The sequence below is a fragment of the Plutella xylostella genome, chromosome 4, assembly GCF_932276165.1.
Source record: "Plutella xylostella chromosome 4, ilPluXylo3.1, whole genome shotgun sequence".
NCBI lineage: Eukaryota > Metazoa > Arthropoda > Insecta > Lepidoptera > Plutellidae > Plutella > Plutella xylostella.
The window spans coordinates 4229179-4247057 of NC_063984.1; the positions used below are offsets into that span (position 1 = coordinate 4229179).

Sequence of the window (17879 nt, forward strand, 5' to 3'; positions counted from 1 at the left end):
CAATCTCAGTTCAGCTATTAACTACTTTAACAATGATTTCATGGACAGCTTACCATAAATAATGAATGTAGAAATTATTTAATAATAAATAATTAAAGTTCATTACAATCCTAATACTAAACAAGTTGGCTAAGTAACCTTTTACTTTCAAGATTTAATAGTTTTTATTGCAAAGCTCCCAATACAATAATATTTTTTAAACAAAGCAATGTTTGTGGGAATAAACTTAGTTATAAAATAATATGTAAGAGGGAAATGAAACAAACCTGGTCTGAGCAATATTTTTTTATTACACCCATAATATTTTACATTTACATTCCACATATAAATACTCATTTTGCACTTTATGGAATTTTCATAAAAATAAACATCTTTGGTTTGCCAAATAAGACAACAACATCAAGATTACTCTTCAAAATTTTAATTATTTCATTTAAGTATCTACACACTTTTATTGTTATTAATTAATCTAACATTACCACAAGCCTTCATTTCACTTTACAGAAAATACTTCCATTATCTAGTTTGAGCATACTCTGACTACTGCCAAGTTAATGTTAACATCTTGTCATTATGTAGTAGTATACTGTATCATTAGCATTTCACAAAAGCATAAATATAGATATTTGTTAAAAGTTTATTTATTAAAAATAAATTTGTTGGCAAGAGGGGTACAAAGTAATAACACAATAATTGCATCTAATTTGTTGAATGTTTTATATCAAAAAGGTTAAATGACGTTGGGACGGAAACATTTTCCTTTGAAAGCATTCAGTAAAAAGGATTTTGAGCTTATGACGTAGGTAAGGCTTATGATTGAGTAATGGAAATAGTTATCAATAGTTTAGAATTTTGGAATGGATACTTGCTAAGGATTTGGCCTACATAGGAGGACTTGCATACCTAATAATATACTCTTTATACAAAAACTAAAATACAGTTTATGAGAATACACTAAGAACTCTAACGCAGTTAAAACGAGTATTGAGCATATTTCCCGAGTATCTTGTTAACTTAAATTAAGGATTTTTGGCACATATTTAATACATACAATTTCAAAATGGCTTTGGAAACCACCAAGTTAATTAATACATTAAATAATCTGGGGTAAAGTCTAAGACAATTTGTACAAACCAATTGTATTTTTATTTCCACTGAACTTCACTTACTGCCTGAGTAAAGATTTATCATATATAGTTATTGAAATTGTGTGACAATTTCATATATTATGATATCTATGAAGGTTCCGTATACCTAATACTATACACAATATCTAGTACTATTTAAACTAGTGGACTTGAAGCGTGAAGAGTAAAGACATCGGTCCACGGTATTTAGACAAGTGGGTACAGACAATAATTACGCAAGGAGTAATTAATTGCACAAATTACATTTAAAAATTATTCTCAAGTACTAACTATAGAGATCCTTTCTGCATTTTACTTGGATTCACGTTTCTGAAACAAAAAACAAACAAGTTATAAAATTATTAGGTGTAAGAGTACTAATTGTATATTTATAGTTATTATTATTTTGCGATGTATTATGATCATTGAATAAGAAGTCACTACATGCAGATGAATCTTCAATATTTTCAATACTATAAAATTGCCTAGGAACGACGGTATCCCCTCAACATTTCTACCTTTACGTACCTGAAGCCATTCAGCCGTCGCTCAGCGAGGGCGTGACCCAGCCGTACTTGTCGTGAGTCTTCACCAGCGACCGGAAGGCCTCCTCGGCGCGCCGGCGGGAGAACTCCCGGGCCGGCCGCGGCGGCGCCCGCGCCACCCGCCCCTGCCCCTTCACTACTGACGCCGCGAACTGCATGACCACTGCCTCCACGGTGTACGCGGACGCCCAGCCGCGAGGCGTTAGGAGCTCCATGCAGATCGCACCCCCTGGGAATAATGATAATACTCTGTTATTTGAAGTGTTAAAGAAACAAACATCTAAAAAAGTCCGGTGGTGAGGTACACGAGCTCTCGATGATTTGGCAGTGGAAAATCAATTCAAAACCCACAGCTGCAGCTGTTCTAACTAATAATCATCTACAAGGAGGCCAGTTAATGATGATGATTCAGTAGATCGTCTGTTCTAGGTAGCACAATGCTGCTGTCCAAATCAGGGCTCCGAGGCTGAGTTGTGCAACCGACACCTCAGAACTACTAAAGGAATTGACCTCGTTTAGTTAGCGTGTTCGATCAATTGTTACATGTCCTTACTGATTCAAAGGGCCTTATTGCCCATTCAGACATAAATTACGATCGTATTATAGTCGTACGTTATGCCTTTATGGTCATCGACGGCTCGAAATCGCCCGTATCGTTAACTTGTGCAACATGTGCAACCCATGCCTATGAAATACCGTTTAACTGAACTGACGTTACTTTGTACGCTTTGTATTGTGTACACGCTCTTGCTTACCTTAGATAGATAAACGTTTCCATAATACATGCGTATTGCTAAAGTACCCTGTATTGATTTAGCGTTAACGTTTGCTATATTAGTTCTGTTAATTTCAATATTACAGTTTCATCATCCAACCATCGATACCGCATGATACTAATCTTCCTCTACATAACATGAACCACTGTGCTTTTTTAACTGTAAAATCAAACTAAGCCCCCTGGTCTCGTGTCTTACCATCCATAACAAAGCCCTTCTCTGGCTTGATGCCGATGATGTGCGTTTCTTCTATAAAACCCTCTGGTTATTCTTCTACTCGATTGTCCGTCCAGCTAGCCCTTCCTTCTAAACACCGCCACTGGCCTTCCATAACAAAGCCCTTTTCTATCTGTGGCACTATGACATGACGATGACGTGCGTTTCTCCTATAAAACCCTGTTCTTACTAACCCCCTGGTTATTCTCTTACTTGTCGACTCGTCCATCCAGCCACCGTCAAACCACCGACACATTCGGTCAGATCCATACAAGTTACGTCACATTTGCTAAATGGCAAATTTAATAGCTAATGTTCGGTGGTGGTATCCCCCAGTTATATAGCCATCCATCTAGACACCGGTACTGACCTTCCATAACAAAGCCCTTCTCTATCCGCGGCTCGATGACGCGCATGAAGGGCGGCGCGAAGGGGAAGTTCTCCGGGAACACCAGGTGCAGCAGGATGTGCGGCACGTGCAGCTCGCGCAGGTCGCCCGCCAGCTCGCTCTCCGGGTCGATCTGGTGCAGCCGCACGTGCCACTCGAACAGGTTGTCGTTTACTAGTTCCACCTGGTAAAACGAAGATAGATAGATAGAATACACAATACATTGCAATACTCTTTATTTGCACCAAAGGAAATAATACAAAAACTAAAAAAAAACTTATAATATTAAAAAAACAGAACAAAAAGGCGGCCTTATTGCTTAAAGCAATCTCTACCAGACATCCTTTGGATGGAAGAGATAAAATGAACATATTTTGAGGTAGCTGTACACTTTATTTGTACACCGAAAAGAATAATACAATTAACAAGTTGTAAATTAATTAGGGAACAAAAGGCGGTCTTATCACTAAAAGCGATCTCTGCCAGACAAACTTTGGATGGAGAAGATTAGGCGCAGTGTACAATTGTACAGGTTAATATTTTTTTTAGATTCATTTGGAAGAGTTTGTTCGTTGTTTGTTGTTCGCGAAAGAGAAGATGAGGAAAACTGGGATACACGCGGTCTCGAGGAGATGGACAACAGGTGCTAAAAAATGGGTAGAACGGTTTGATTCTAGCTCGCCTACTACATAATTAATAAAAATATGTGTAAGTACTTATATGTAAACAACTAAACACATAAGTTGGCTTCATCTCTCAAATATAGACCGTTAGCTCCTTATCCGGTTAGATATATCTACTGTTAAAAAAGGGTACTTATAAATAGATGACAAAGGCTCTAGAACCTGTGTTGGAGCTAAAATGTACCTAATATATAAGAGATAGGCATATTGCCAACTCTTAGGAACAACTCCAGCCTCCAAGTAGTAAATATGTAGCATTGGTAGGTATCAACTGATACTGTTCATGAATAATGTAGACTTCAGAGTGCAGATGTAGAACGTGTTTGCTTTGTGAATATGCCTCAGGGGCTCCATTATGGAGACAAGAGGCAGTAGCGGCACCACATTTGTTGGCAGCATCTAGAAACGATGACTTCCTGAATAGATTTTCAATCAAAATTCAAAGTTATGATAATTTTGCCATCGCCGGAAGTCGTATCACATGTCGCTTCCTCGGACTAGGTATCATCTTCGATAATCGAATAAACTAACAGCTATTTACAACGTTTTTGAGTGATTTGCTTGAATTGGATTCAAAACTGTTTGATGCATCAGAGGAATATGCATATATGCAATATCGGGATTTTACAACTTACGGTGTTATCTTGGTTTACTTGTCTAGTCTTGTCCAATGCGGGGAATGTCAAACTTTTATACAAGCCATACAAATGAGCTTCAGCTTTTTGATAAAGTTATCTACACCGTTTGGCTCTTGTTTTATTTTTTGTTTATCGTTTAATGATATCCGTTAATGAGGTCAGCACTTCCTTATTGCGACCTGTCCTTATTACGTATTTTATGATTTTTATATGGGTACTTGGTACGTAAACACTAAACATCCAGGGTACACACGTAATCTCAAATATCAAAGGTATTCCTAAGTTAATTGATATGCCAATAAACAACATGCGATGACAGGAGCAACTGACGTCGAGTGTTGATTGCTATTAGGACGCCCACCGATATCCCAATTTGATCGAGAAGCTGCTCGGTGAGGGGCAATTAACGTACGCATAATGAAGTCATGGCAAAGAAGTTCTAATTATTTCTTGATACAGAGGAAAATGTAGAGTCGAGTAATTTAATTTAAAATTACAGTTGGTTTTACAGCTGCATCGTTGTTGCCTGTGTTGTAAAGATTAGTTTTTTCTGTTATAAGTACCTATTTAATAGAGACCAAACGCAGTCCCCAGAATATCATTGTAGTTAACCTATTCTTCCACGGATCTCCCAAGCAAGTCCTTCCGCTCCAGAAGACGTAAAGATAATGGATATTACTCAATAGGCGGCCTTATCGCTAAAAGCTTCCAGGCAATCTTTGGGTGAAGGAATGACTTAAAAAAACAAAAGCGTATATACAGTATGTAGGCAGTCTATCTCACCGTGAATATAGGTTCAGGCCGGCTCTCCTGCAGGCGCTGTATCTCCTTGAGCTCCTTCATGAGTCTGCGCGTGCGCACGGCGGCGGCGCGCTCGCGAGCCTCGCTGGTGCTGGCGATGGCGATGGCCTTCTTGGCCATGGCGCCGGGGCTGGGCGGCATGCTGGCCGCCGCCTCCGCGGGGCTCACGCCGTCTCTGGAATTACGAGGGATGATTAAATGCGTGTAACTGGGAAGTTGGATGGCTGTGATAGATTAATTATACACTCACATGCAATGAAAAAGTTGCACTTATGATATGGTGACGCCTAATGACAGCAATTCTTTAAAACATTGAATTTAGATCATAATTCATAATAATTTCGAATTTGCTCAAAATATTTTCGTTTTTAGTTGATTACTTTACATATATTCTGATGCTCTATTAAATGTACTTCATGTTGAATTATACTTCAGTATTGTAGATGGCGTCTTTCCGTTTTGGAGTAATTTGGTGCTACTTGTCACTGGAACTTTTTCGTTGTTCGCGTGTTTGCAACAATACATGTTGTGTTTGGTTGCTTAACAGAAACCCTGAAAGGGATGTTATCCATAACAACAAAAAACAAAGTCAAAGATGTTTCCAGACTGCTAAGTAGAGCATTTACAGGTGAAGGTTGGTCCCTTTTTGCGCGTTTATTTCGTTACACAAACAACCGTTTATTATTTAGCAATAATTGCTTACTGTCCTGAAAAGCAATGAATCACCTATTGCAAAACACGAATTCATAGTACGCCAACATCATCATATTTACGTGTATGGAATCGGAAACGTTTAATTACCAACTCATGCGTAACACCAATCCAGTTCCGCGAATCCTTCAATTAATTCAGGGCTATTTCTGCGGCTGAGATGCGAGAATCTTATAACAAAGGGAGAACAAAGGCTGGGTATCTACTTACTATTTTCTCGATGTATAAGGGAATAAGAATAAAATCGATGTCCTAGTTGCATTCTTGCATTATTTTGGTCGACGGCGGCATGTGAATTGCTATCGGTATGCGATATGAGTGCAGGGGGGTCACTCTACACGAAAAACGAAGTTTAGGAGCGCCTGCGCAAGCCACGACTCTATGTCGTTGTATTAAACGTTCCGATTGCATGACAGTTCTCGTTCGTTCGTTTTTCGTCAGTATAAAGTAACCCCCCTGTGCTCGACACTAGGACGTGACCTGTATGGCGGTGCTGGAGGGAATACCGTTTATATTCGCGTGTGGCCGCGGGCCCTCGCCAGGTGTTGTAGCTGGCGGAGTAAACAAAGCGCCGGCATGCAATTACCAACCTACGGTCCTCCGGATGTTTTCATTAAGATTCTTCGTTATCTCTACGAAATAATGTGTGGTCGCTAACAAGCACAGTAGAGTACCTAAGTACCTATCATACTTTTAGGACTTTGCTAGCTAGTAAAGCTCTATTAACACAAAACAAGTTGCTTTTCTGATGCATTCAACTAATTTCCAGCAGCCGTATAAAAAAACTAAAATTATTGTGACGCATTAGATTGAGCTAGACATCTCAATGCTTATGCAAAGGCTGTATGAGGTAGAAGGAAAAGGAGATGCTACAGTACCTATAGTACTTATTGCAACAACGATGGAAACGTTGGTTGTCCGGTCGTTGCCACTTGACACGAAGTTATGGTGTGGACAGAAGGTGTAAAATTGCACACGTAGGTACACCGGTTGCAGAATTAGGACATCGCAACGCAAGTATTGAATCATCGCCGTGACTCAAGACCGATATGACTGAACTCTTCGATTGAATCCACACATCCGTCATACTGTCGCGGCGTCGAAACTGAAAGTGAATGATTGCTGTACCGTTTAAACGCGTTGGATTATTTCCAAGCCATTACGCACGGAATGCGGTAATTCCAGAATTCAGGTGCATCAGGTCGATGACTTCCAGGGATTCGCGAAATGGATTTAAAAGAATTGAATGCGCAGTACATTTCTAATGCTAAACGAGGAATAATTATAATGCAGCTGTGCACTCGATCAGCTAAAAATAGATCTAGGAGATGGATGTTATTTATTCACATTAAAATTCCTCCTAGCTCGTAGTTACACTAGGTACTGTGACTGAGTAGTGTGTGTAGATAGTAAACGTTATCGAGATGAAGTTGTGCCTTAGCTTATTTTATTGAATTGACTGAGTAGGTACTTATTGATTAATTAAGGATTGATCTTATATCTTAGGTATTCACTTATCTTGTTTAAGGTACCTTAAACGAAAGTTTAGAAAGGATAGGGTGTACCTAATAAGAATAACTAGTTACTAGTTCTGAGAGCTATTAGGTATATTAAGTACCATATTATGATTTTAAGACTCTATACAGACGCACCGCGCAGTTTGAATACAGTTTGTTCATTATTACAACAAAGCCACTTAGGAGAAACAAAACAAACGCGAATGATTGTTGTGATCACATTGTCTTCGGTCTTTGTTGCAAGATGCTGTTCCGCGTAGAATATAATAATATACCTATTTATATACTTATACCTTACATAATATACTTCGTACTTTGTGCCGTTGACCGCCACAAATGGCCACGAACCGCGATTCATTAGTCGACGGTCAGATTTTAATTAGTAAACAATCTTTTGTCTCAGCATATCGTATACATTGGCATCTTCCAGATAACTGCCAACTATGTGCGCGCTGCATACCAATGCTACATGTGAGGTCCCTTCTTGAAATTACTCTGTGTTATTGGTTATTGGTTATTGGGTGGCCGCTGGCTTCACCAAATCAGAAAAAAATCATATCCTCAAATCCTCTCCATTTATATTAAATGGACTTGTAATCTTTCTAAATGCATCAAATGTAGCCACACCATATTCTGGATAATTTTGGCATAGACTAATACATTTTGGGATGCATTTTTGTACCTTGATCTGAATACTTAATGGTTGGAATACTTTCAGAGTGAACCCTGCTGCTGTATGTACCTACCTAAGTATCTCAATGTTCTTTTACGTCCAACGGTAAAAAATTAGGGAATACTTTTAGTTTGGCGATTCATAAAATTTAACCGTCATGATATAAATATGAATTCTACAGAAAAGCAGCTGGAATAGTCGCTTACTGTAGTCACCGAGGTAGGTGTTACAGTTTACGATTTGCAGCTAGTGCGTGTTACATCGATACCTGCTGTTCGCTAACTTCACGTAACAAGTGGTTTAGTTTAAATGTTTCACATTTTGCCGGCCTGACTACGCTTATCAACATGTCAACCCACATGCAAAATGAAGAAGATAAACCTATTAGGTATGATACAATTATTTATACATAGACGCAAGTTAAATCTGTTTGTAAACAATTGGTTGAGACGAGATGTTTACATGGCGGTTACAACATTATGAATGAAATCTAGTGACAACTTTCGCCTTCACCGTCGTCGTGCTGCCTACGTGACCGGCCACTTGACCAACCATCTCATTACCAAACAGACAATTACCAAAGCTTTAATCAAATTTGAAACAGCTTAAGGTCTGTTGGTAAATACTGAGGTAGTTGCACAAAGTTGGAATTTGCAACATAAACTTGAGGGATTTTTGTAACTAAAGACTCGTACTCATCAACTTCTACAAGGTTCTAAAAATAAAATGGAAAGTGTTGAAAGGGTAGGTAAGAGTAGGGTAGCAGGTTAGCCTACCTGTGTCTCCGCAGCAGGCCCCGCCGGGCCGGGGAGCCGCTGGGCCCGGCGCCATCCTTGTCCAGTTTCTCCGGAGACCGGAACAACTTCCGGAAAGCAGCCGCTACTTTTTCCTTAGAACGCGACGACATTGTTGCACAAGCACCGGCACTTTCTGTTTGACGCACGTATCTTAATATCCAGTAACACCAGTTCCAAGATTAATCACATCCGCAGGCACGCGATGATGATATGATGGGTCGCACGTCGGACGATTGTCACAGTTGAAAATGTCGAGTGCAGTCGTTATCGTTTGTTTGATGTGGAACTGTTGCATTAGTGCATGTCTGGGGAGCGTGTGCGGAGCCTGCGCCTGATGGCGGACTGCTGTCGACGGCGCACGCTCGAGGACTGACGCTGCCGGGGTGGGACTGGTGGGAGCCGTGACGTGCAGTCGCCAGATGCGCGGCGAGCCCGCGGCCTCCGGCTGCCCCGAGTGAACGAACTGCCCCGGACACTTGTATGCGCTCGCAGATCCGCTACTGCACTCGCCGCAGTCACCACACACTGGAACAAAGGAAAACGGATGCGGTTAATTTGTGAATCATTTACCCACTATTTTGCTACACTATTCATATGCCGAAGCGCCGATGCTAATCGCCCTATTAGCTAAGTATTTGTTTGTAAACAATTTATTGGATAATTAGCAGCTACTTAGTTATACTATTGTTGCTAAGTACTTCCCTACATAAGTAAATACTATTGTAGATAAGAGAAAGTAATTAGGTGAGTGATTGGTACGGTTTATCTTTATGCATGGATTCAAAGGAGGTGCATGCAAGTGACACTTTCTGCTGTCTTCACCGATCAATAAACTAATCCAAACACTATATTTTCCCGGATAGGTAATGTTTCCCTACCATTTTCAGATATTGATTTGTAAGACAGCGGCAATGGGCCCCTTAGGACATGCAACAACCCGGCCCGAGGGGTAGCCGAGTTAATTTCTTTAGCGGCCCCATGCGACAAGAATCGTTCATTTTCTTTCTTTCGTGGGGTCACTTGATTTAGGTATTACTTGATAACCGATAAGTAATTGAACTCACTTTATGGTGGGCTGCCGACAACTGACTGTCAGAATTTTTAGGTAAACACAAGATTCTAATGTATAGGTAGATAGTGGAACTTGCCAATAACAATGAATTTCATAAGACTGACTTGGTTTTGATAAGTAACTATACTAGAAGTATTCTATTCGAACTAAAATTCACTCACAAAATTGTGTGTGTAAATGGCTGATAAGGACCTTTTCCCCTTTTTTTTTATGTGGCCCGGAGGTGCCCCCAGCAGCGCCACATCACATGCGTAATGCAGCTGTAAAGCACTCTATGGCTAACGTTACTTTCTTTTGCATAACACACTTTACCAACTTTTTGTATCTTCTTATTTTTAGAAGGCAATTGCTAGCAATTCATTTTATGCATTCATCCGCGTTGTTTAAATTGAATATTGTTTAGTTCTAAAGAAGGTATTGAAGCTAAAACAAGTGGGATTCCAATTAGGCACTTATAAAATATTTATGTAGACTTTAACATAGGGAAAACGTTAGACGCTTTCCGTATAAATTCTGTTATAGTTAGGTTGGTATAACTTGATATACCTACCTACTTTAGCTTAGCTATAGTTAAGTAGGTTGGTCAATAAGTTCGTGCCAAGTAAATAAAAATAATGTAAAGTAAAATACAGTAAAGAAAGGTATACTTACCTAAATAATAAAATGATTTCTTATTTATAAATATTTTATTAACTTGGTAAGTACAAAAATGTCTATTAATATACCCAACTGTAATGAGGTTGTTAGTTGTTGACGAGCTAATTTATAGGAGCTGGGGACTTCAGTGACCTACTTTCAGCACTTTCAAAGATCTTTTGTTTACTGGTAGTTAAGTTAAGGTAATAGGTATCTAGAGTGCGACCAAGCCTCATAGATATAGGTAAGTACTAAAGTAGTTAGGTATTTTTTTAAATTTATAGGTAATTAGGTACTTAACTTAGTTACATAGATGATATTAAATTTCATGTCTACGCATCAACCTAAATGCAATCGAAAACCTACGGCGGTCGTTCCACGAATGTGATATTCTAGTAGATTCAGATTACGCTTAACACGAATACATTGACACCGAAAACTAAGTAAGTAGTTATACTTAATTACTACTTGCGTGTAACTACTTACCTAGTGATACATAACATACCTAATAATGTCTATTACCTACTTTACCTATTTATAATACATTCTGATAATGATAACGTAACTATATGACTATATGACCCTTCTTAGTTGCCTAATCCTCTATTGCCAAGTGCCTCAGTCCTAGGTCTATGTAGGTAGATATGTACCTACATGAGTACGGTTCTAGAAGTTTTAGTTTTTACCCACGCAACAAACCATTAATTCATGTTTATTTCATGAGCTCATTAATGCGCCCCGAGACCCTTTCAACGACAAATATACGAAATAACGGCCGCTTTTCCAAGCGTGGGTAGTTGTGGGCACTATAGTCTATAGTCTATACCGCATTAGTTTACTTATATCGCGACCCCACTTTTCTACCCTTGGATTTATCTACATCTACAAACTTAAGTAAGTAAGTCATTATATTATATTATTATTTGTTAAGAATCTATTGTACCAAAAACGTTTCATTTTTTACGAATCTACCTAAGTAGTTAAGAAATTAAACTATCTTCTCGCAGCAGTTAACTTGAGACTACTAGATACGTCTTGTGGACAATATTTTTTGTATGTAAGCACGATAAATAGATACTTACCACTGGATTCTTAAGTTACTTTAACTCTTGCGGATGGTAAACAAATATACCTAGGTAAAGGTAAACATTGAATGAATGCGATTATGTAGAAAGGAAATGAAAATACCTAGGTATTAACGTTTAATGGAAATCCTAACCCTATTTGAAAGCAAACGAACGCTACGAACCCTTGTTGTTCGTAGAGCTCGCAAAACCACAGTCAGATACAACGAAAATCTGGCTCAGCAATAAATGGAAAGCTTTTTGATAATAGACGCAGTGGGTCGCCTGCTAAAACCACATAAATCCATTAAGTACCGTGAATTTATGAGAAATAGAGAGTTAGACTTAATATTAACTAACTAATGTTTATTTTTATGAAATGCTACATTTATATTAATAAAACCTGCTTATTTTCTGATCCCCAGTATCATTAGAACTACTATAGATAGGTAGGTTTTAATTAGAGATAAAATAACGGATGTATACACGCAGTCAATCCAATGAAAAACGCATCCTGAAGAGAGTGGAAAAACACATTTACTAGCACATAAAAAAAATTATAATTATGCTATGCCTACCTTGTAAACTAGTTAGCTTTTATTTTGGTATGGGATGTCACTCCACGTGACGGGAAATTAAGATTTGGAGCGTAACTCAGGCCGCACGGCTCTACCTTGGCAGCTCCCGTTCGTTTTTTGCTAATCTAGAGTAAACCCTCGAGCCCGGGCGCGCTCGGCGAGTTGGCTCATTGATTTCCTCCGGGAGCATGCGACCGTGATCGTGAAAAGTGGAGCACATTTTACTTATAATATTATCTAAGTACCATTATTGTAGTTGTGTCAGTTTTGTGTGTAACGATGATGGTAACTTTACATGCCATATAGTTATGTACTTTTTATTTTTTCGTTCAGACAAATTACTTTGTGAAAAAATAATAACATCCCGTTACTCCCGTTGCTGACACAGGTTCGTTGTCGACGTAGATAATCGTAACTTTATCGCGATTCGACATAAAGTATGGCGCGGTGATTGGTGGAATGCGCATTTAGTAAACGAGTTTATCGACGTTGATAATGAACCCGTGTAGCTTAGCGTCTACTGTAACTTGTAAGTAAGATAAACAAAAAACTTCCACTCGTAAAAAAAATATCCCGCTCGTAAATTAGCAATATGAGAGTAGTAAGTTAAGTTACTTCATAATTTTATTATGTAATTAAATATTAATAATTATAGGCGTGATATGATTTAATTGATCACTTATGGAGTGGAATTGGAATGGTGTGGCCGAGGGACAGGGGTACATGATTGGGGGTTGGCGTTGGCGCCCCTGTGACGTCACTCGTGTCGCCTATCCGAAGAGTATTATATTAAATAAGTACTTACTTAGGTATAGTATATTGATACTTACCTAATTGTCATAAGCCAAAACATGTTTACTTATTATGTTTAACGCTGAGTTGAATCTAACATTAAGCTAATGTCAGCTATGTCTATGTCTGGCTCTGGATTTTTCTGTCCGTATAAGTACTTACTGCCAAAGCAAGGCAGCTAGCATTAGCTTAAAATCCCTTTCTGCAACTCAGCGAAAGCATTAAAAAAATACCCTTTTTAGGGTTCCGTAGCCAAAATGGCAAAAACGGAACCCTTATAGTTTCGTCATGTCCGTCTGTCCGTCTGTCCGTCTGTCACAGCCGATTTACTCGGAAACTATAAGTACTACAGTGATGAAATTTGATGGGAATATGTGTTGTATGAACCGCTACAAAAATATGACACTAAATAGTAAAAAAAAGAATTGGGGGTGGGGCCCCCCATACATGTAACTGAGGGATGAAATTTTTTTTTTCGATGTACATACCCGTGTGGGGTATCAATGGAAAGGTCTTTTAAAATGATATAAAGTTTTCTAAAAAACATTTTTCTTAAAGTGAACGGTTTTTGAGATATCAGCTCTCAAAGTCGTAAAAAGTATGTCCCCCCCCCTCTATTTTTATAACTACGGGGTATAAAATTCTAAAAAAAATAGAGGTGATGCATGCTAATTAACTCTTTCAACGATTTTTGGTTTGATCAAAGTATCTCTTATAGTTTTTGAGATAGGTTGATTTAACTGTAATTGCTGCTACGGAACCCTTTGTGCGCGAGCCCGACTCGCACTTGGCCGGTTTTTTAAACTAAGATTAGGTGGGTGGGACATACTAGGTATCTATATGGCTTAACTTAACGGATACCTAGATCGCATGTGGGCTTAGAGATGTAGGGTAAAGTGGAAGAGAAACAAACGAAATAAATTGTGGAACACTGAAACCCTCTGAAAAGCTTTTGGAAAACCCGTTTTATGGCTTTGCCCTAGATTTTTAACGTAGAAGAAATCCGGCCAGAATTGGATTCATTTTCAGTCCCTTAGACATATCCCTGTATTATGATGTTAGTCATTTAACGAAGCTATATAGGAACCTACCAACATATAGTCTTATTATTATATTTTATATAAGTATGTTTAAATGTAAGTACGTTATAAGTAGTTAAGAAGATAAGTACTTTAAAAAAATAATTAGACGCTGAAATATTTTTTTTTATAAGAAATGATACTAGCAATCATTGGAAGTAGCAGCAGAAGACCGTATAATTTTTAATAAATATGTCAGTTTCAGAGATAAACTTTGCTGCGAGCTTTCATTATCCGAACTGGGTAATACCTACCTACTTGAGTAAAGTATTGATACTCGCCTCCCACATTGTATTCACTTATTTATTCAATATCATCTAGGTACTTAATATGTATGAAAAATCCGCATGATAAGCTCATACATTTACAGATGTAACCAATAGTTTATAAAATTAGCTAAAGAAGATAAGTAATAAAATAACTTTAGCTTTTCCATCTCTACGTTGTTTTTCATGTGGCTTAATTTTTAACCGACTTTGAAAAAAGGGGAAGGTTTTCTTTCGATTCGTCTCATGTAGTTTAGGATTTTTTTATGTACCTACCTATCAATCATCAGCAGTATTTCAGTATCATCACATCACTGATATCTCCGCCAATTTATGGCCTGGGGTCTGAGGGGTCTTATTTTATTATTGATGAATTTTCATGCTGGACAAATATTTAGTGCTTTTAATGAAAAAGAACATCAAAAATTACGTTATATAGGTACCTAGTTCTTATAATAAAACAATATGACGAATATTCTTTATTGAGTACCTACCTACCTAAGTATTCGGTCAAATCACTACTCGTTGCATCTAGTAGGTAGGTCAGTACTCAGTACTCAGTACCTACTCAGTAGGGAGTAATTTTTCTTTGTTCTAATTATGATGGCACAAAATGCGAAGTTACATCAACCATTCCTATTATAGATTCAAGAATCTATTAATCTTTAAAGTGCCTATTCATACACTATACAGTTCGGAATTTACGTAGATCCAATATAATTATGTCGTAAGTACCTACCTACATAAAAGGTTACTTGAAGTTCTGCTTACGTAGGTAATTACGTATTTAATGTAGGTTTTACTTCCCGTATTTGATATCAAGAATGAGGCTCTACAGTAGGTTTAGGATAAGATCATTTACAATGACTTTGGCAGTTTACAAACACAGATAAACCAAACAGGTACTTGCGTATACGTACAAACAAGAAACAAGTCTTCAAGTCTACTCTTAAGTAGGTAGAGGTACCTACTATACACTTACCTACTCTCTTTTGTGGGATATTTAACTCTAGAGGACTAGTTACATGGTGTTGCAAAAAAATTGTAACTAAGCCGAAAGGGGAAACTTTTACCCCCCCTAATAGTTATGACCACCAGAGACACTTCAGTTTAACTTAGTAGGTATAACTAGTTACTGACCACTTTTGCAAAAGCCTGTAAAGTATATTTACTTTTGGGGATATTTTTTAAAAACATCAGTAGACTGATAACAGTACCTAAGTAAAATTGGACACTGGAATGATTACTTAATTAAAACCTACCTAACTAACGACTCACTTAAAATTACCTTATCAGATAACAAGTATCTCGTTACTCTACCAAGTATTTTCTAAGTTAATCCGTACCATATTCGTGCCCGGAATGAGTAGTAGGTATAGGAAGGCCCGCCCATTCAAAAGTGCAACGAGAGCACTGCTAAAACGAGCGCAATAAAACAATCGCTATCAAAACATGTGTTGTAATAGCGCAGTTAAGGCGCTAACAACTTAACAGCATAAATCGTAATCCGAATGCGGTAATTAAGGGCCCCTGTTGACCTCGTCACAAGGGCTGGGACTAATAGGCATCGGGTTTCAGGAACATAATATTCGTAGATAGTAATAGTACACTTACCTCGTTCGCCGTGGCTGCGGTCGCGGGAAGCACGCCCGGCCGGTGCCTGCCCCTCACTGCGGCGGCTCCCGCGGGCCCCGCGCGGCGCCACCGTCCCGCCCCCGCATCGATCCGCACCCCTCGCCCGGCACTCGTGACGTCATCGCTTTTAGCACCAGTTTCGCCTACTCTGCCAACCTGGAGCATCCCTCAGTTCTATTGTTATAGACGTAAGAGTTACGCCTCTTATCGCTCGTTCTGTTTGTGTTCGCATCTTCAGCATTTTAGGAGGCACTATCGTGATTGGATTGAATGTATAGGCGCGTACAACCTACCCCAATGTGTAGGTGGGAGAATGAATGAAAAGTACCAACTTTAACAAACAATATATAACTTTATTTTCGTTAGGAAATAATAACGCATAAAAATCACAACATACGATGGTTACGTCATTCGATTTACAATAGGTTCTTTTAATTGACGAAATTATCTTTCATATATTATTGGATTCATTTCAATGCAATTATATCAAGAAGGTCCTAAAAATATGATATGTCACATCACACCATATACAAGGTTTCTCTCGTGTTCATGTTTATGGAATTTAACAATACTGTAGCAATACCTCATAATATTATTGAAAATGAAATTGTACTAAACATAATAACTCGACAAAATATTTATAAAAAATAGTTAATTTGTAACGGAAGACTTGCAACAAATGAAGACATTACGGAAGAGTGAATTTACAAAAACATGAAGATTATAATAAAATATACAATATAATGAATTAACCTATTAATAGTCATGTTCAATACAGTCGGCACATCTCACTGAGTCACGCAATATGGCAAGCACTGCCTAGAGTGCACTTCAATCAATCAGATAAGGTACTTTGTAACACACATAATCTAAGAAATATATGAAACACAAATTACTTACTTAGGTAGGTACATATACAATATTTAATTATTGATAAAGCTCTGTAAATATCTATTACGATAATATAAAGAACACGTTTAAACTGTTACAGTGAAGTAACAAGGAGGTACTTCAGTGTTTTAATATTGCATATATCATTGCTTTTAAACTATGTGCTAATACCTACCTAATACATTTATTATATTAATAAAATCTAGAATTGGAACAGGTACTGACTGCGATGTTAGAAATGATCTCTAAAATTAGCTTAGTTCATCGCACCCTCAAAAATATTTTACAAATACATAACATCAGCCGAGAAAGGTAGTAGGTACCTAACAGTTTACCACCAAATAATAAAATATACGAATTCTGAATGTTATTAATTATTAATATTGTAGATTGAACAGTATTTGATCGATTTTATACTCTGGAACAACTGTAGACATAGGTGTACATAATATTATAAGATTTACATTTGTCTGCTTGTATATGTTGTGTTGCAATAACAACCCAATTTGACTCTCTATCTTGTCGTGCCATGACTAGACTTATTGTACATTAAAATATTTTAAAACTAGCTATCTATTGTACTATCATAACGGTCAAAGAGCAAAATCAAAATTCACACATACAAAAATTGCACAATGCAACTTTACGACTGTTCGGTAAGTTTATAATCACACATTTTACATACGTAAATTAACACGATTATTAAAATGCAATATTATATTAACCTGTTCATTGAGGCTAGTTTCAAGTTTATCTTACTCATTATTATGAATCCTCATAAAGATGGTGTTAAAAAACCGACTTCAAAAAACCACTAAAACGTAAGAAATAATTTAAGGTTTAGACCAATCCTAGGTCACAGTATAAATATACCTAAGCAGGTACTGTTCTTTTTTGATGTTGGTGCAGTGACAAAGCAGTTAATCTGAAGAAATATGGCACCAACTTCAAAAAAGAACAGTACCTGCTTAGGTATATTTATACTGTGACCTAG

General features: G+C 37.8%; 1 protein-coding gene across 1 annotated transcript; it reads right to left on the minus strand.

Annotated features, from left to right (window-relative positions):
- Nucleotides 1-270: 270 nt before the first annotated feature.
- Nucleotides 271-16127, minus strand: LOC105385877 (ubiquitin-conjugating enzyme E2Q-like protein 1). Its single transcript, XM_011556322.3, has 6 exons — nucleotides 15974-16127; nucleotides 8852-9397; nucleotides 5157-5349; nucleotides 3035-3236; nucleotides 1656-1901; nucleotides 271-1457 (listed from the first exon to the last, which is right to left on the minus strand). The coding sequence occupies exons 2-5, from the start codon at nucleotides 8980-8982 to the stop codon at nucleotides 1666-1668; spliced, it is 762 nt and encodes a 253-aa protein (XP_011554624.1). The 5' UTR covers nucleotides 8983-9397; nucleotides 15974-16127; the 3' UTR covers nucleotides 271-1457; nucleotides 1656-1665.
- Between the last annotated feature and the right edge of the window lie 1752 nt (nucleotides 16128-17879).